The 20,237-nt window shown below is 40.3% G+C and overlaps 1 protein-coding gene across 6 annotated transcripts; it reads right to left on the reverse strand.

Annotated features, from left to right (window-relative positions):
- Nucleotides 1–3,069: 3,069 nt before the first annotated feature.
- On the reverse strand, nucleotides 3,070–11,489 carry TAC1 (tachykinin precursor 1). 6 transcript variants are annotated; one of them, XM_077856815.1, is made up of 7 exons: nucleotides 11,127–11,467; nucleotides 10,582–10,713; nucleotides 9,442–9,538; nucleotides 8,924–8,968; nucleotides 8,389–8,412; nucleotides 6,787–6,840; nucleotides 3,070–3,650 (listed from the first exon to the last, which is right to left on the reverse strand). In XM_077856815.1, exons 2-7 carry the CDS (start codon nucleotides 10,702–10,704, stop codon nucleotides 3,601–3,603), a joined length of 393 nt encoding a protein of 130 aa, XP_077712941.1. In that variant the 5' UTR covers nucleotides 10,705–10,713; nucleotides 11,127–11,467; the 3' UTR covers nucleotides 3,070–3,600. The 6 variants fall into 6 exon arrangements, with proteins under 6 accessions (XP_077712941.1, XP_077712939.1, XP_077712942.1 ...); XM_077856813.1 differs by having other exon boundaries at nucleotides 10,582–10,722; nucleotides 11,127–11,463; XM_077856816.1 differs by lacking the exon at nucleotides 11,127–11,467 and adding an exon at nucleotides 10,970–11,078.
- Nucleotides 11,490–20,237: the final 8,748 nt, after the last annotated feature.

The raw sequence follows: 20,237 nt of genomic DNA on the forward strand, positions 1-20,237 counted from the left end.
GTTGGGTTTGTCCAGCAGAAGTTAGGTAATATTGGAATATTTATTCCCTGGCTTTTCCAATTCCACCCCTCCCCACGCCCACCGACATACCTGACCACCCTGTGTTGGTTTTATCCTCCTATTGAAGACAACAGCTGCCAGGTGGTCCTCTGCACACTGAGACCCTCAATTCCTCATCTTGATCCTTCACGCCTAGGGCTAGAAATGGCTCCCAAGGGTGCCAGCCTAGAGACCCACCTTCCATTGCTGGCTTCTCTACAATCTGTCTACTCAGCTTGAGTGTAATTTGTTTTTGCCATCATCTTTAACCCAGAGAAAGCAAAACCAGAAAATAGACAAAAAACCCAAAGCAATAAAGTATTTAGGTAACTTAATTATATAGATTCATCTTTTTGCTGTTTCATACCAGAATAAAATATTTAAGAAAAAATGAAGGTGAAGAAAACTTATTTTTGTTAAAGGAATTGTGCAACAGAGGGGAAATAATAGTAAATATTTCATGAGTACACACGTCAAGAAGTTCCTCTCCTTTTCCTTATTGACGCTGTTGCTGGCTTTCTGGGCCTGGAGGGGAAGTAGGCATGAATGAAGTCTCGCTGATACAGGTCTTTATGCAGCACTGTGAGATCATGCTGCAGAGATTTATAGAATCTCAGAGACAGAAGGGGCCAAGGGAACTATCTGGTGCAGCAGTGAACAGCACAGAGCACAGCAGTTTGTGATACAACCCCGGATTTAATCTGTGTAGCAGCTATATAAAAACGACCCCATGCTGTTGCTGCTTCAGTGTGCCTATTAAAAAATATTTCAGTTGCTAAAAAACTGCTAATTTTCTCACTGGCATTTGGGAGAGTAGCTAGCAATGGCAATAGGTAACATTCACTGAATACTTGCTGTGTGCTGGAGACTGTGTTCCAAGCTTTACAGGTATCATGTTCCACAATCCCCAGCCCAGCTCCATAGTGGATACTATCCACTGTGCAGAGTAGTGTTTAACGGTGGTGGATCCTATGATTAATCCAATTTTACTGATGAGGATAATAAGGCAGAAAGAAATTAAGTGACTTCCCCTTCATCACATCCCATTCAAGTGAAGTAGCCAGAATTCCAACCCATGCAGTTTGACTCTGAACCCCACACGCATCCATTACATTGTTTCTTCTTGATATAACATCTATGCAGAAATATATATGTATATATACTGCAGGAATATTGCTTTGTGCCTAAAAATATACCATATATGTTGTTCTATGTCACTAAACACGTCATTTTATTTTTAAAAAAGATTTTATTTATTCATGAGAATATACACAGAGAGAGAGAGAGAGAGAGAGTCAGAGACACAGGCAGAGGGAGAAGCAGGCTCCATGCAGGGAGCCTGACGTGGGACTCGATCCCGGGTCTCCAAGATCATGCCCTGGGCTGAAGGCGGCGCTACACTGCTGAGCCACTTGGGCTGCCCAAACACGTCATTTTAAATGATGGCATAATATTCAATTGTATCAATCTGCCAGTTTGCTTAATCAATCTCATTGTCAGATATTAATTTGTTCTATTTCCCCCTAATAATCTCTAATACTGACTCCTCTCACATTCTCACATTAGAATCTCTTATTAATTTGTATAATTATTAATTACATAATTTATATAATTATTAATTTATATAATTTATATATTGCACTTATTTTTTTTTTTGCACTTATTCTTAAATAGGGCATTAAACATTACTATTTGGGAGTGGAGCTCTAGATGACTCTGATCTCCATTTTGCTTGTCATTTATAATTTGTAATATTTCAATGTACTGTGTAACAAGGAAATGAGATTAAGGATTTTCTTTTTAAGTTTATTTATTTTTATTTTATTTTTTTTTTATGATAGTCACACACAAATAGAGAGAGAGAGGCAGAGACACAGGCAGAGGGAGAAGCAGGCTCCATGCACTGGGAGCCCGACGTGGGATTCGATCCCAGGTCTCCAGGATCGCGCCCTGTGCCAAATGCAGGCGCCAAACCGCTGCGCCACCCAGGGATCCCTAAGTTTATTTATTTAAGTAATCTCTGTACCCAATGTGGGGCTCAAACTTACAACCCCAAGACCGAGAATCACTTACTCTTCCAACTGAGGCAGTCAGGCACCCCTGTTAGAGTTTCTTTAAAACAAATTATTTATTTAAAAATATAAAGGTTTTATATGCTTTAGTTCTTCTGTCCCAGAATGGCTTTAACCATTGATCAGCAATATTGATCAAACTCTTGGTCAACAATAGTCACCAATCCAGGCTAAATTCATGGAGTTTTAGTTCACCAACAATGCTTGTCCTGAGTCTTTGTACTACTTGTCAATATTCCACATCCTCTGTGCAATCTGAAAACAGTTTCAAGGATACTTATCAATCCTTCCCCTTAAACAAATACACAAGAGCTTCCCCCTGATTGTTCTGTGTTTATTCCTGATGCACATGCTTCAGCTGGAGAAAATAATGGGCCTTAGCAATTCACAGGCCTCCTTAGAGATGCTAGAAAGGTGCTCTTGTCTTTGTTATGGGGGAGTGATGCGCTATTATCAGTCAGACTCCATCTGTCTATATCATCTTTTAGGTGAGTTTGGCGTCTTAATTCTACTGTGAATCACACTCTGGTGAATTTATACCTGGGCTCCAAGCAGGGCTTAAATGGTAGTGGGCTAATGTTTTATCCCACAAGGAAATAACCAGTGGAATGCATCTTTAGGACATATCATTTTCCTATCTGTAAAAGGAAATCATGGGCATGCATCAACAGGACTTATCCACTGCTCTTTGGACTCCAAAGTGTAATTGTTTTCCTCATGAATGATCTCATGCCAAATGACTGAGCCTTACCCCCCTAACCCCCAAAAAAGCGTATTTGTGTGTATGAGAGAGAGAGAGAGGAACTGGGATTATATTGTTGTCATTTACTTCAAGAAAGAGAAATTTAGAAGCTTTATGTTTCACTACTGAGCAGCCAAAATGGCTTTGAATATATTTCACCTACTAAAAGAAAGTGTGCTGGTTCGACAGAAATATTAATGAAAGAATAAAACGCAATTCTCAAGATATTTTTTCTTTTATTTAAAATGTTAACTATCACAACACATTATACAATGAAGTGAAGATCTTAGAATCACATTAAAATTTTTAAAACATCTCTATATAAGTCATAACACATGAAACATGCTGCAGGGATACAGTCTGATATCAAATCTTAGTACATTTCCACCATGAAAACAGATGAAGCACAAGCCTATCTGTGTTCCCTCTCCTTCAGCAGTGGCTGATGTGACTGCTTCCAAGAAACGAAGATGATTTCTTTCTTTGAAGAATATATTTCAGTTTCACTGAACACTGTGCTTTGTTGAGAAATGACCACTGATTTCTACGTCTGAGGGAGTCATATTAGAATTATAACACACTTTCACAGCACGTATTGGCACAATATGAAAAATAAACAGTTTTTTGAGTTTTCCACTCAAAACAATTATTATTAAATAAATAATTATTCCTCATGGTGCATGTCTCATTTTACCTTTCATTGGCCAGTGACACACAGGAAGCTCAATAAATTACACATGAGGTGGTTTATTTGCGTCTTCTTTCATAATTCTGCATTGCGCTCCTTTCATAAGCCACTGAGAACAAAGAGAAGGCAGAGGGTTTTTTAAGATGATTCACTGAGAGAGCTAAATAAACTTCAAGACACACAGTAATGTATTAAAAACTCATGAATGACTTTTTCCCCTTTCATTGAAGTATTTCTAAGAGTTTTCTTTGCACATCCTCCAACCTTGCCTCAGTCTCTGTCCTGATTGGAAGTGATCTAACGACAGAATGCTTGGTTACTCATGCCATCTGCCATATGCTTGGTGCCCCCACAGCACAGCTCCAATCTTAATTCTCCACAACATTCTCGAGCAGTGGCAGACACCCCCATGGAGATTTATAGAAAGGATGATAGGAATAGGAATAGTAGTAGGATGAAAGCAAAATATGAGACTCTGATTCTAGGACAGAGTCAACAAACTACAGGCCAAATGGTTGCTACAGAGACTGCACGGCTCACAAAATCCAAAATGTTTGCTATCTGGCTCTTCATAGAAATCTGATGATTCCTGTTATGGGAGTACATACTGGTGTCTTGTGGATATATTCCAATGACGGACTGTCTTTGAAACTAAAAACAACTTCATTGACAGTAGGGCAATTCTGCTATCCACATACAACAGTGTAACTTACCTCCCAGCACTCTAATGGCCTGTGAAAAGATTAACCACTGCCTCCCAAAGTATTTAACATATAGCTAGCAAGTAATTTAAGTACTTTGACTAGCTAGGCTAGAAAAAAGGCACAGTATTAATATATTATATTATATTATATTATATTATATTATATTATATTATATTATATATTATATTATATTGTATTGTATTCAATTTCAAAGACGTCTGTAACCATGAAAGGATAAGGCTCAGACTGCTGTGATCAGAATACTTGAGTCTATTATTCATCATTTTAGTTAACTTATACACTTAGATTGACATTTTAGTGAAACTATGCTGCTTTTTAAAATTCAGTATGTCCTGTGTAAAATACTGAATTTAAACAAAAACTGTAGAAAGAACAGTGGAGGATCTGTAGGGATCCTAGCTCAGTGTGAAAGATCCGTTGAAAGAGGAGGTAGGTGAGGGCTGTAGGGTGACCTCTCCGTTTTCTCCACTGCGCAGCCGCCCTTGTTGGCATCCAGCACTGGGTTCACAATAAGCTGAATGCTTCATGCCAATCACCTTTGCGCTTCCAGGGTAAAACAGTTTGAGCCCCAAACTGGGAAGTTCTCAAGGAAGGAAACAGTCTATTTCTCATCCTGATTTGTTTGTATTAGGAGGATACCTAGCACAAGTTCAGTTCCTGACAAACTTTAGGTTACATGTTCTACTCCTCAGAGAAGTGAGGTGAATGGTGATGTAAAGTAACCAGAGATTGGTGAGTGTTAGCTGGAAAAAAGCATCCTCTTCACAGGAAGGAGAGTATTGTATTTGGTCCTTGAACCCTCTGAAACCATATGCAAATTTTTGTGTTTAAAAGCTAATGGGGGTTTCTCTACAAAGCAGGTTTCTAGATTTCTCAGACCATCAAAGAGGTCTGTGACCACAAAATGGTAAGAATCAGATAGCTGTAGAACACAATGGTAACCTTGCCTCAGCTGATCAAGTGAAAAGATCTGATGGAGTGTATATTAATTTTTTGCTCATTTTTCCTTTCATATTTTCTTAAAATGGAGGAGTGAAGATTTAGTCATAAATGGATTCTAATTCATTATAGTAATTCTATTTATCTATAATTACATTTTTACCTTGCACACATTTAAGAGCATTTAGTCTGTATAAATTGCACATTATCTATATTATTTGTAAAGTTAGCCATGTTCTGAGACCTGTATCAATTCTGGAAATAAAAAGCTGATGACTAATATGATTATCAAGAAGAGTTATATAAGGACTAGTGTACATTTCTACCACAAACCAGTGTGGTTTAAATTTACATTCCTTTTCCAAAAAGTAGAGGATAATATTATGTTAATAAAATAATTGAAAGTTTTTCATGAGGCACACTGGTAACATCTTTAAAATTCAAATTTGAAAAAAAAATTAAACTTGAACAGCCCCCAAATTACTGAAAAAGAAATACAAACGTAGTGTCTAAATTTGGAAGGTAGAGAACCAATGGTAAAATATATCATTTTTGCATGAATTTTCCAGATAATTAAGCTAACATTTCTTAGTTACAGATTTTCTAGAAACTTGAAATATTCTGAATGGCTAAGGCAACTGGTTACTTTCTAATTAATTGCTTGAATAATACTATAATTCTGTTTTCACTTAAGGTAAAATAAGGAGAGTCTGAATAGCTCTGGTTCCTAAGGAATCTAACTAATCACTATAAAGGCCTGAATGTGCTTTACAAAAGAATCAGTCTCTGAAAATGATAAAGTGTTTATTTAACCTTGAAAATGGTGTGATGAATGGGTTTTCAGATATATGTATGTGGCATTTACACAGAAGATAGGAACTGCAGAGAGGAAAGGAAATATGCTTTATGTCAAGGGAAAGACTTGTTCAGGATTAAGATGGGTTATGAGGATTGTGGCATCCCTTCTCTGTGAGGGTTTTACAGCCAGAACAGATTATAATCCCCAAGGTGACTTCATTGTGCTCCTTTCTGAAAGCACTAGAGTGGACTGTGTTACTCTCATACTCTCAAACATCCATCAGGATGTTTCGAGCTTGAGCTTCTATAATTTCATAAAGTATAAATACATTTGCTAGTTTTGTTTGTTTACTTTTGTGCGGGAAGACTGCCAGACATAATGTCTTATAAGCCTTTTGAATTACCTTGGTATTAAGTGAAATTGGTCTTATTTCCCATATACCCTTCCCCACTTAGTTCAGGAACGTTAAGTGTGGCTTATGTAACAAATGTATGGGGAAGAATATTAGACTAGCCTAAGGATTCAGGTGAGGTAATGATTAAACATGGCAGACTGTGATAAGGCTGGTACTTTGAGAAAATAAGATGCATCCTGGGTGAGATTAGCTTAGTCAGCTCTAAATCCATTCTTGGATTTATTTATTGCAATTAGATTTTTTTTTTTTTACCATAAGTACTCATTTTAAATTTATCATTCCTTTTTAGTACTTTGAAAACTATGTCTTAGAAAGAAAATAATAGATTTCAGATACTGTCTATTTTCAGTCATGGTTTTATACATACCAGAATTTAAAGCTCTTTTGCCCATTAGTCCAACAAAGGAATCTGTTTTATGCCCTGGAAAAATACATTTAGGGGTATTTTAATATGTATATCTTCGAGGAAATAAACTGTTATAACTAGTACTGAAGAAAAGCAAGCTTTCAAATATATGCCTATATAATAAATATATAACCATTTCAAGTTTTGGTGAGCCTGAAGAAATGAAGATTTCTAGTAAGTCTTACAAATGACATAAAACAATACAATGAAAGCACTTTCCGTCATTCTATATCTACATATTAGCAAGTATACTTTGTGCACATTACATTTTATCTGTTTGTATATATAATGTTTTAAATATTGTGGCTTTTTAAGTTAGTTTTGGGTTTAGGGGGTCAATTTCACATGTGTGACAGAAATATCCAAGTGTATGTCCTCATGTTACTATGTTGTATTGCTCAGGAACTAAACCTTAGTTAAGTCAGATCCCTGCACCTGATGATTATAAACTTCTAGAAGGTCACTATTTTTTATTACACTGGATTTTAAAAAATACTTCTGGAAAAGTGTGTTAATTTTGACATTAAAGGAGTGCATTTATTTTCATTACATAGAATTTTGCTATATATAATTCCCTTGAAATTCAAATCTTTAGAATGTAAATATGAATTAGATTTATCTTCAAAGGTGAAGCCTTTGAGGAAAGTTACTATTTCAATTCTTGTGGGGAAAGGTCTCTTGGTTTATACTGTATTACTTGAGAAAAAGACTGTTGTCCCAATGTGACCTCCTCTGCCAACCAGTGAACCAAAAGTGGAGTTGGGGGAGGACACTGGGGTAAATGTGTATGATTGAGATGGACCCATGGGACTTCCTGTCAATTCCAGTTCCATTAACTGGGAAACAGATCTAATAAACATCAAGTGCCATAACTCTGTCATCTCTACTGCCCTAAGGAATATTTCCTTGTGCTTTGATAGATTGAGGGTCCCCATTCAATTATGGAATCAAAAAACTGCATTTCTATTTATCTTTAACCCTTACTATGGATTCTCTACTCATTCACTCAATCCTCTTAATCGGCTGCTGGGTTACCCTAATACATGATATCATCATGAGATTTGGCATACTGAAATGTGAAGAGATGCCTATAAATGCTTAGTTTTTGTTTTGTTTTGTTTTTGTTTTTGCAGAAGTGGTGGGAGGTAGGAGATGGTGAGGGGTGAAAAGGGAGAGGAATCTGTGGTGGATTTTTATCCCTGGACTGAAATTCTTATCTAAAAGAGGTAATTTATAAGAGTTAAAAGATTTCTTCTGGCTCTCTCTTTTTTTTTTAGCAGCTCAAAATGACAACAAATATTTATTATCTCACACTTTTTGTGGGTCAGGAATTCAGCAACAGTTTAGCAAGGAATTAAAGGATTTTTAACATAATGCATCCCTTTAAAACAGAGCTTTAAAAAAATCATGCTCTGGATGTAATTAATAGAAGTTTCCTCCATTCTTACACTGTCTTAATTGAAAATATTAAGTCCTAAATTATAACAGAAGATAAGCTATAAAATGAAATTCGATCTAATTTACATTTGCATTTGGTAAATGTCAAAATAATTTGAAACTTACTTTTATGAGAGATCTGGCCATGTCCTAGAAGAAAGAAAGGGAAAGTTAGCAAAGGCAGTAGATTTGTTTTAAAGATGCTACATTATATTTTTAGAAGAGAATTATAAAATAAGTTGATTTTTAAAACATGTAATATTTCCCATTCATGTACTATCCTGAGGAATATAGCAGAATATACCATAAATGCTAACCAAATTATTAATGATAAAAACAAAATAGCAACCAAAAGGAATATTTTTAAGTGCCTTCTATGGGCCACAGATTCAAACCCAGGACTATGAGACCCCCGAGGCCTAACAATAATAACTGTTAGGCCACAACACCTGTTTTCTCATTTAAAAACAAAACAAAACAAAAAAAGAAACACATCTCCAAGCTGGACCACCATTTGACACTCAGGAAAGAGGGATACAAATCTATACCTTTACTAAACAGGCATTATCAAGAATCTGTATTTGAGCCCATAAAAGACTTTCTTTACGTTTCCTATATGTGCATTCACAATAGTAAAATAAAGATTTATAGAAATGTTTACCATAAAGAGCTTTTAACAGGGCCACTTGTTTTTCAATTGAGGAATCTGACAAAAGATGAATCGACAGTAACTATTTACACATTCCACCGATGGTGTGATAAATTCAAGGAAATTGACTATTTCTATCAGGAGACATTAGGGAGCTCCATCTGATCGAAATCTAATCTAACCCCAAAGGTCTCCAACCGGTTTCCACTGGCACTTGGACCATTCTGACTACTACCCCTGGAGGCCCCGCGCCTCCCCTCCGGCAGCTGGGTCTTCTGTCAAGGGGGCCCTCAGCTAAGGCTGCTTCCTGTCCTTGATCTGGGTCACTCTCAGGACCTCTCCCTGCGTCCGAGGGCCTGTGCGTGTGTTAGCAGGGTGAGGGCCAGAGTCGCTCCCCGGGGATGTATCCATTTTAGCGTGGAAATTTCTCCTCAAAGGGCAGGAGAGACTGGGCGCGCTAGGACGCTCTAGGAGCGAGGAGCCCGGGAGGGTGGCTCAGAGACACGGAGGGGGTTGGCCGCCCATCTCACCAGCATCCCGTTTGCCCATTAATCCGAAGAACTGCTGAGGCTTGGGTCTCCGGGCGATTCTCTGCAGGAGATGCTCAAAGGGCTCGGGCAGCTCCTCCTGCGGGACAGACGCACAGACAAACGCGGGTGTCGGCGGCCAGCGCGCGGCCCCGGGGCGACCCCGAGTCTTTGCAGCGGTGCGCGCCAGCCCGGGGCGAAGCTGGGAGGCGGGCGGTGGCGCCGCAGGAGGCCGGGCTTCCCCAGGCGGGGGTCGGTGGGGTCCCAGCGCGGGAGCTCCCTTCCTCGCCCCACCCCGCGGAACTCGGGTCCCGCGCCGCCCCTCCCCCGAGCCCCGCCCCCGCGGTGAGCAGCCCGCGCCCCGCTCCTGGCAGAGCCCGGAGCCCCCCACTCCGCTGCCGCGCGGCCACCTGCCGTTCTCCCGATTCTGGCGCCGGCTCTGGGGACGCCTGGCCGCCCTGAGTGCACACACGTGTGTGTCGGCGGCGGGGAAGGGATGACAACGCTTTGCCGGCGACCTGCACCGCGCGACTCTGTTCCCTCGGGGCGCTCCCTTGCACCAACAGCCCGCGAGCCCTATGAAGGAGAACTTGCAGCTCCGTCCTCGAGTCGGTAATAAAAGTCCAAGCAGGAAGTCAGCTCCCACCCGCCTCGCCGCTCGAAGCCCCCAGCAGCTCGCCCTTTGCCCCTGCGTCTCCCGGGGTCCGGCGCGCCCCCTTCTGCCCCTGCCCTGCGTTTCCAAATGCCCGGGTCGAAATAAATCCCCGTTACCCCGGGATGCAGCCTCGGGAGGTTTCCAGTCCTGGGGGGACCCCGGGCTCACCAAGGAGGGCATCGTTCCTCCAGGAGTTCCCGAGACCCGACGGTGCAGTCCCCGGGAGGAAACTTGGATCGCGCGCACGGAGCTCGTGCGGGGACCCAGGGCGCGGCGCTCCTTCACACTCCGTCCCGCTCCCCGCGCTCCTCCCCGCGCTCCTCCCCGCCTGCGGTCGCGGTCGCGGTCTCGGTCTCGGTCGCGGTCTCGGTCGCGGTCGCGGTCGCGGTCGCCCGGCCTGCCAGGCTCACTGGAGCGCTATCGCGGGGGCGGTGACAGCTCCCGAGGCCGGGAAGAGCGGCGCGGGCCGGCTAGGGGCAGGGTCTCACCTTGATCTGGTCGCTGTCGGACCAGTCGGACCAGTAATTCAGATCATCGTTGGCTCCGATTTCTTCTGCAAACAGCTGAGTGGACACGAGAAAAAAGACGGCCAAGGCCACGAGGATTTTCATGTTGGATTCCTGGGAGGATTGGGGAAGAAGAGGCCGGGGGAGAAATATTGGAGAAGGCGCTCCAAGAGTTGCGGTATGATTTTTGGTCCCACAACGCAAGTCGGGGCCGGCTGAACCAAGATAAAAAGCCTAACGGGGCGGGGTGGGGGGGGACCCTACAGCACCCCGTGTACCGTTTAGGAAAGAGAATCACGCCCCAGCGTTTCTCAAATCCCCTTCTCCCTCGGCTCCCAACTCCCTCAGTCCCCGACCCTCCGATCCGCACCTCCAGGCCGGGAGGCTCTCTCTGCAGGTGGAAAACAGAGGGACGCTGGCGTTTGGGGCACCCGCGTCCCCGCTGTGCCCCCCGCCCCGGGGCCCCTCCAGCGCCGCCAGCCGCCACCTGGGAGCGCAGCGCGGCGCGGCGCGGCGCGGGCACTTACTGCGGCGGGCGGGCCGGCGGGGTTCCTCGGGCTGCTCGGGGCGCACGCGGGGCGCTCGGCCCTTAGGCTGCCGCGGCGGGGGAGGCGGTGGCGGCGGCAGCGGCTGCGCGCTCCTTCGGCGGCTCCGTGCCGCGCGGTATTTATCCGACGCTCGACGAGCCTCGGGGACCACGTGACTCGCTCCCCACGCGACTTTCTGCTCAATATTTAATTACCCGCCTCTTCTCCTTTGCTTGCGTCTGATCGAGAGTTTCCGAGACGGTAACCCGTCGGTGCCCGAAACATCTGGACCCAATCGGGTTCGAAATGACGCAATTTTAGGAAAAGCCAAGCTCTCGCCATCCAATCCCGAGCGGCCAGTCTTCTTCCGTCTGCAGATCTGACGCCCCCTCCCCTCTCCTTCGGAGCGAGGTTCCATGACACCTGAAATTACTCATCAAAATTGAGCGAAGTGACTCATTCCTCGGACTTCCGCAACTTTTTCGTCCCTTGAGACGTCAGGAGAAGTTGCACTTTTAAGGACGGCCAGATAACTGAAGGTATTAGGATACTGTCGTCGGAGATCCTACTAAGAGGAGCATTTCAAGGGGGGGGGGGAGGCTTTCCCCCCTTCTCTCTCACCTGCAGAGTGCCCTAGTGTTTCTGAGATCTGGCATCTCCTGTGAGCAGAGCATCCTTCTCCCAAATCGGCTACGACACGGGCGTTTCTCCGGCGTTACAGAAGGATTATCAGTCCCATAGCATTTCAGACGATGGAAGCAGATTTATTTCACATTTTGGAGAAAGGAGAATTTAAACGTGGCGACACACGTAGAACTTTCCTATCGGTGCCATTCTAGGATATCTTTTATTCCAAGCTAGCAAAACCCTCTTCCTTCGCACATCCAGGAGCAGGGGTTGGAAGAGGACGTATTTGCTTCTCTCCTACCCTTTCTCGCTGAGGACTAAGAAACCGGCGAGGCAGTGTACAGAAGCCTGCCTGGGTGTCACCGAAGGACTCTACCGATCATTCATAGATTTCTCCCGTAAATGGAAATCAGTGTAGTGAAGATGCTAATCGGATGGTCATTGGCAATACGAAACCTATTAGACAAATAGCATCTGTACAGAAATCTCAGCTTTCCATGAGCCCACGGTTTCACCTTGCAGACACATTTCTTTCATCTCTCAATGAATTAAATGAGGTGTCTTGAGGGAGGCAGTTGTTTGCTCCTCCTTGTTAAGTAAGTATTATATTTTTCAATTAACCCTGATTTTTTTAGTATACTGCATATAAAAAATAACTTTTTTCAATTCACTTAAACCAGTAATTTTTTCCTCTAGCATTTGCTGTTGTTTCTTAAATAATCCTGAGTTTTGAAATTCCCACATCCCTCATTTCTTTAGGCCCAGCCTTACAAAGTGAGGCTTTCTATTTTTGTTTTTATGACTTCTTTATGTGGAAAATCATATACAAAAGTAGAGAGGATCATTCATTCGAAACGATTTGCAAGTTTTACCTACAAACTGTTCTTGTTAGCCCTCCTCTTATATTATTTTGAAGCAAATCCCAGATACCATTTCAACTGTAAATATTTCAATTGTCTATATAAACGGTAAAGGTTTAAAAAAATAAAAAGAGAACCATGCATTATTCTACCTAAAAACAACATAAAGTGAGTCCTTACAATATTAACTATCTGGTTAATGTTCAAATGTTCCTCATTGTTTCAATAAACCCCTCCACTTCTTAAGTTGCAATAAGAATACTAATGAAGTCCACTGGTTCATAAATATATTTTTAAGATTTTATTTATTTATTTATTTATTTATTTATTTATTTATTTTGAGAGAGAGAGAGAGAGAATGAGAGAGTGAGCTGGTGGGAGGGGGAATGAGAACCTGAAGCCAGTTCTACACTGAGCGCAGAACCTCACCACTGCTCCATCTCACAACCCCAGGATCATGACCTGAGCGGGAACCAAGAGTCCAATGCTTAACAACTGAGCCACTCAGGTACCCCTGGTTCATCTATATCTTAAATGACCCCTAATCTATAGTTATCCCGTCTCTCTCCCCACTACTCCCTTGCAATTCATGAATAAAACTGGCCAGTAACTTGAACTACATTCTAGAGTTTATGGATTGCCTCTATGGTTTCTTTTACCTTGTTCCTCTGTCCTGTTTCCTGTTACTTGGTAGTTGTACCTAGAAGCTTGATCCCATGTAGGTTTGGTTTTTCTGACAAGACCATGTATTGTCATGAAGTGCATGATACCTGGTTGTTTCTCCCTTTGAGATGTTAGCAGATACTGATGATCATTTTTTATTAAAAAAAATTTTTTTTTAAATTTATTTATGATAGTCACAGAGAGAGAGAGAGAGGCAGAGACATAGACAGAGGGAGAAGCAGGCTCCATGCACCGGGAGCCGGACGTGGGATTCGATCCCGGGTCTCCAGGATCGCGCCCTGGGCCAAAGGCAGGCGCCAAACTGCTGCGCCACCCAGGGATCCCTGATGATCATTTTCTATATTCACTAATTCATTAGTACTTTCAAATTGTGTTATTCTGATTTTATCATTGATTATTTATTAGCTAGACTATTTCTTCCAATAAAGGGAAACTTTTTTCACAACAGCTGTTTAGTTACTACAAGACATAGTCAATATAGGAAAGATGGGATAAATGCTTGATTAAACTTCTCTTTACCAATTTTTAAAATAATGATTTAGTAAGTTAGTATATTCAAATATGGCCTCCTCTCCCCCAAATTTAGGATTATTATGACCTCATGGGTTTAAACACATTTGAAGTATTTCACTCTTTCAGAGAAGGATAAATGGAAGCCTCCCGATTGATGCTCAATTTTCTCAACTGACTTCAAATTGGTTCCTGAGACTTTTGATATGCCTTAGATGGGCTTTAATGACTTTCTTGATTTTTGTCAGACAAGGTATTTCAGGTTTAAGTTGTATGTCTCCTGTCTCAGACCTGCAATTTACATTTAAAGGGATCATGTTTCTTTTGAATTAGAAATGATAATTAGAGGTTATAATCTGGGCATTATGGGTGCATATTGCCACTGAGTTCCTCATCGTTTCAAGACCTTTTCAATGAATAGAGCTGAAAATGTATATGAGTGTATGGGTGTGTTTAAAATTGTGAAAGAATGTATACTGATACTTTCTATTCAAATCAGGACATCATATGGTCTTCCTCTGCACCTTTTCTTCTGTTTTGCACCTTTTCTTCCAGACAAAAAAAATCTGAGTTCCCAGTGACATCAACATGATTACTCATTTGCTTTATCTCAATACACAATGTCAACATAATTCACAATACTGTTATTAGAAACAGATTAACAGTTTTTATTTGCAAATTTTTGTCTTTAGAATATGCCACATTATGTCTATTCGGTTAATTTACTGTTTTAAAGTCACTTAAATTTTTTTTATCTGTATGGTTATGCTACCAACTATTATACACATGGTTCATTTGCTCAGTTTGCTCTTGAGTTTTAGGGATTGCTTTTTACATTTAATTTAACTTTAACATTATGATAAATACATAGTTCCAAATGCAAACATTCAAAACATAATGCATTCAAAGGAATGTAGCTTCACTCCCTGTCCCTCTACTTTCTTCCCTCTAGTCACTATGGCTTTTTAGGTTCTTAGTTGATATTTCTATTATTATTGTTATTGTTGTTATTTTAATATAAGCCAATAATGTATTTATATCCCTCTCTAACTTGTAAAATTCTGTACCTAAAGCGGGGCATTTTAATATCAATTTTATGTTCCTTTCTTGGTTGTTGATGTTGTGTATGAGTAACAATAAAGACATCTATTTCACAATTTATTCCCTGTTGGCTCTTTCATAGGATTTAGTAACAAACAATAATGACATAAAAAATTGGTCAAAGAATTCATTTCCCATTTTTTGCATGTCTTCATTAATTGCTAGTTTAGTGTTCCTCATGAAATCATACATACTGACACACTTTCTCCTGGAACATTGCAGGATTTCAGATATTTGTATTCTTTATTTGTTTTATTTTGGGATGTTCGTGCTCTTTATTTGTTTTATTTCCCAGAACATCAAATTTGTGAAAAATATACATATTAATAAGATATATATATATGAGAAGTAGAATGGTGAAAAAGTAAGTAGTTAATAAATCCTTATTTGTGTTTGTAAATTAAAAACTTGCAGAAAAGTACAAAGAAAAAATTACAATCATCCATTTTATCACAACCCAGAATGAACCATTGTTAACATCTTAATATACTGCTCACAATTTTTTTTAAAGATTTTATTTATTTATTCATAGACACAGAGAGAGGGAGGCAGAGGGAGAAGCAGGCTCCATGCAGGGAGCCTGACGTGGGACTCGATTCCTGGTCTCCAGGATCACACCCCAGGCTGCAGGCGGCGCCAAAACCGGTGCACCACCGGGGCTGCCCTACTGCTCACAATTTTTAAAGGGAAAAAAGTTATTTGGTTGTTGTTATAAAATAAGACATACTCTTTATAATAAAGCAATGCAGAAAAGTTCAATCATTTATATTTTGAAAAATTACTCCATACTAAAAATTGTCACTCTAAGCATTAGAAGAACATTGAATATCTTCTATGCACATTATGTTGTTAGAAGAACAGGGCAATAGATAAATAAAAGTTATGAAAACAAGATGAGACTTTCAGAAGTATTTTTAATGAAAGTTAGTTGTATTTTATTTGACTTTCATAGACATAAACAAAGTGAAAAATGTGTTTCTTCAGCCCAAGATATTTTTTCTATAAAATAATTTATTAATGTTTAAAAAAGTTTTAGGAGTTAAGGCTAGCATATAACATTTAAAACAACAGGAATTTAGATAATATTTATTCTCTGTTTTGAAAGATGAGTGTATTAAACTTCCTCCCATCTCCCCCTTCCCCACCACCTCCCAATTTTTTTGTCATACAATTATTTGTACACTATTGAGGTTTGTTACATTCACATTTAGTTTTACTACAATACTTTCATTAGTTATCTACTGTTCATTCTATATTTAAACAAATTCATTGTTCACCACCAGCCTTTTAACCTAACTTTGCCATTCTCGAGTTTATTTTTAATCATCTTTTATTTGACTGGATATCACTGTCAAGCACGTTTTTTTCCTCAAGAAGAAATCAAACATATTACATTCCCTGAGTTATTCCATGCTAGTAAATGTCTGTCAGGGGCTTCTAAGCTTAAACGACATCTTGATTAGTTATATTTTAAAATTACATTTCCCCAGGACTTTGTGGACATTGCTTCACTGTCTTGTGGAATTTGGTGTTATGGAGAGTTCTGAGGTAGGACAGTTTTTCTCCCTCGTTTGTATATATTTTGCTCTTTTGCTTGAATATCTGAGGAATTCTTTCTTTATACTTGATGTTCAGTAGTTCAATTAGGATATGTCTTGGTGATTATCTTACATCTAATTTTCTTGAGAGTGTCATGAACTGCTTTTGTTCTGCAGATTATTCTCTTTCTTCATTTTAGAGAAATTATATTGTATTATGTCTCTGAATATATTGTTGAAGTGGAAATCCCACTTTAAGAATATTATATTTTTTTCTTTGATCCTAATATTATTTATGTAATATTGTAATATAATAATATTTCATGTCTCTAATATTCCTCCAAATTGCTTTAATTCTTTGTCTTTTTCATCTACATTCACTTAGATTATCTTAACCTTTTCTTCCTGGTGTCACTAGTTCACTTTTGTCTATTCTGTACTTGTTGTTTCTAACTTATTATTTCCATAATCACGTTGCATAGTCTCTAATTTCTTCTCTGGGATTAGTAATTTCCTTTATCATCTCATGTTATTGCTTTATTATTTTTTTGGCATGCTCTTATTTTATTGTATCATGTTCTTTTTAAGATGTTCTTAGTATGAAGTAATTGAGGGAATATCCTTCTGTTTCCTGAATTCAGTGGTAGAATGCATGAGTTTTGAGCAAGTGTTACCAATTTTAACATTGAATTTAACACCAAGCCACTTGCTAGCCATGTGGCCTTGGACAAGTTACTTAAGGACACTCTGCCTCAATTTTCTAATCTGTCAAAAGGGATAATAACTAGTACTTTACCTCATAAAGTTGCTGTGAGAATTAAATGAGTAAATACATGTGAGCTGTAAAGACCAGTGTCTAGCCCATGCAATGAATGTTAACAATTACAATTATTCTAGGTGGCTCTGTGTGTGTGTGTGTGTGTGTGTGTGTGTGTGTTTACTAATGGTTGATTTTATGTGTCAACTTTCTAGGCTGTGTTGACCAGTTGTTTGGTCAAACATCACTCCAAGTGTTGCCATGAAGGTATTTTTAGATGTGACTAATGGTTAAATCTGTAGGCTTTGGGTAAAACCATTATAGTCTTCATTATATGGGTAGGCTGCATCCAAGCAGTTGAGTTTTATTGTTTTAATTTTTTAAAAAGACTTATTTATTTTTTCATGAGAGACACAGAGAGAGAGAGAGAGAGAGACAGAGACAGAGACAGAAACAGAGACAGAGAGACAGAGACACAGGCAGAGGGAGAAGCAGGCTCTTCGCAGGGAGCCGGATGTAGGACTCGATCCCGGATCCCGGATCACACCCTGAGCCGAAGTCGACACTTAACTGCTGAGCCATCCAGGTGTCCCCAAGTAGTTGAGTTTTAAAAGAAAAAAGCTGGGGATCCCTGGGTGGCTCAGTGGTTTAGCGCCACCTTCAGCCCAGGGCGTGATCCTGGAGCCCTGGGGTTGAAACCCACATCGGGCTCCCTGCATGGAGCCTGCTTCTCCCTCTGCCTGTGTCTCTGCCTCTTTCTCTCTGTGTGTCTCATGAATGAATAAATAAATAAAATCTTTAAAAAAAATAAATAAAAGAAAAAGGCTGAGGCCCCCAAGGAAGAAGGAATTCTTGCCTCCAGATTGCCTTGGACTCAAGACATCAATTTCTTGTATTTCTGGCCTGCCAGGTTAGCCTGTGGATTTCAGATTTGCCAGTCTCCACAATTATGTTAGCTAATTCCTTAAAATACTTAATTGATTATTTAAAATCTCTCTCTCTCCCCCTCCTCTTCTCCTCTCCGCTCCTTCTCCACACAAGCACAACCCTCACCCCCACCTCCATGCCTCCTATTGGTTTAGTTTCTCCAGAGAATCCTAATATAGTATATAATATATTTGCAGTTCCTGGGCCATTCTCTCCATCTTGATGTTGCTTGTGTGGCTCAGGGCAGACAGAGTGAAAGTGGAGTGACTACTTAGCTCTGTTCCTATACTACTGGAGATATTTTTTCTACTGAGGACTAGGAATTTTGTGTTCTGCTCACTTTTCTTAGCCTGGGGGAATGACAAAGGGTAGAGAACTTGGGTAAGGGAGAGTGCAATCTGAATACTTAGACTGCTCTTTTCCCTGAGATTTTGTGCAGTGTCTTAGTCCATGTCAGTTCTCTGTTGGAAGGTCTGTTCCTCTCTTTTGAGGGACCCTCGTGGACTGTGATCTTTGTGTGACCTGAGAGGCTCCCTGCACACCTCTTGAAGAGTCGGCTCTGTTCTCTTTCTTGGCTTTACCAGTTTCTCTCAGCCACCTGTATTCCTTGTATTTTGGAGGAAAATAATGACCTGCTTACCCAGTTTTCTTTTCTCCACACATAACATCATTGAGAATTCTCAGAATTTTGTCAGTTTACCAATCTTTGGAAGGTGTTGATGAGGTAAGGAGGACAGGGGCTCTGTGGCTCTGATTTGCTCCAGAATTTTCTGTTTCTTTCACTGGCTATGGATTCTTGAAGGTATTGCAATAATTAGATTGTGACTCTTGGTTTGTTTGATTGCTGGATTGTGGATTTTTATTTCTTTTCTTGATGTTAACAATTGTTACTTTATTTTGTAGGTGTTAGAGCAAGTCTAGAATAGTACCATGTTCATATATCTAACTAGTGTCTGTAGAATTGTTGGATATCGTCTATGCCCAGTGGATGTGCCAGTTCTTTACTGTTTTGTTGCCCCAGACTCCAGTACTTTGGAAAATCCTCGGAAACATAGCTGTTGTTGTGGTGTTACATTGGAAGAATATGTTGTCTTCGGGTCCCTTCCCTCCTCCCTGACACAGTCGCTTACCTTTTACATGTTATTTACCTGGGAAATCTTGCTGTTGTGATCACTTCTCTTTTCTTATTGCCTCATGGGAATTCTAACTTGCTATATTAATCTCAGACATATTTTTTTTATTTGAGCACACTTATGCCAATCACTCTTTAGAATCTTTCCAGTCTATAGTTACCAGGCCTTGAGTTATTATGGCCACTGAATGAGGAGAGACACCACTATAAAGGCAAAGGTAGGGATACAGGGTTCTGCACCATCTGAGGTAGGATAGAAGGGATTTTAAACAGTGCTACTCTAGACAGCTAATACAATCATGGTATCATCAGGGAACCCTAATCCTCTGTGTCTAAATCTATTACTGCCTTCTGTGTTTCATGATGCTCCTTTAAGAGTTTAGTCCTTGTGTTGCTATCCCTTTGTCCAGAAATCCACTCCTTATGGAAAACTAATTTTAGTTTCTGGTATAGTAAAGTCAAAAGTATGCATGTTACCAGAAAAAGGACACATCATTTCAACCCTCCAATGTTCTTTACATGTCATTAGGAGAATCAACTCAATAAACATTTATTTAATGTTTGCTATTAACCAAGCAAATATGGTACTGGGAATTTAGAGATGAATGAGTCACAATTTTTGCCCCAGCAAGGCCTAAAAAAGGAAGGAAGGGCATTTAATAGATGCTGTAACAGAGGAGTGAGCACTGTATTATGAGACATGGAGTGGAATTTTCTTAAATTGGAGATGATGAGTAGAGAAGGCCTTGTCTAGAAAGAAACTGTAACCAAAGGCAGAGAATTAACAATATGCATTGGATATCCATAGAGAAGCCAGAATCACAGTAGCAAATGTTGGAAGGGGGCAGGGATTGGAAGGGGTAAAAAGGATAAAGTCAACTGTCATAAATTCTTTGTTCAGACTAAATATCAGCGATTCTACTGGCAAGCAAAAATAACTTGCTGTGGAAGAAGTGCAGAAGTCACAGATATTGT

This window comes from Canis aureus, chromosome 18 (assembly GCF_053574225.1).
Source record: "Canis aureus isolate CA01 chromosome 18, VMU_Caureus_v.1.0, whole genome shotgun sequence".
Classification (NCBI taxonomy): Eukaryota; Metazoa; Chordata; class Mammalia; order Carnivora; family Canidae; genus Canis; species Canis aureus.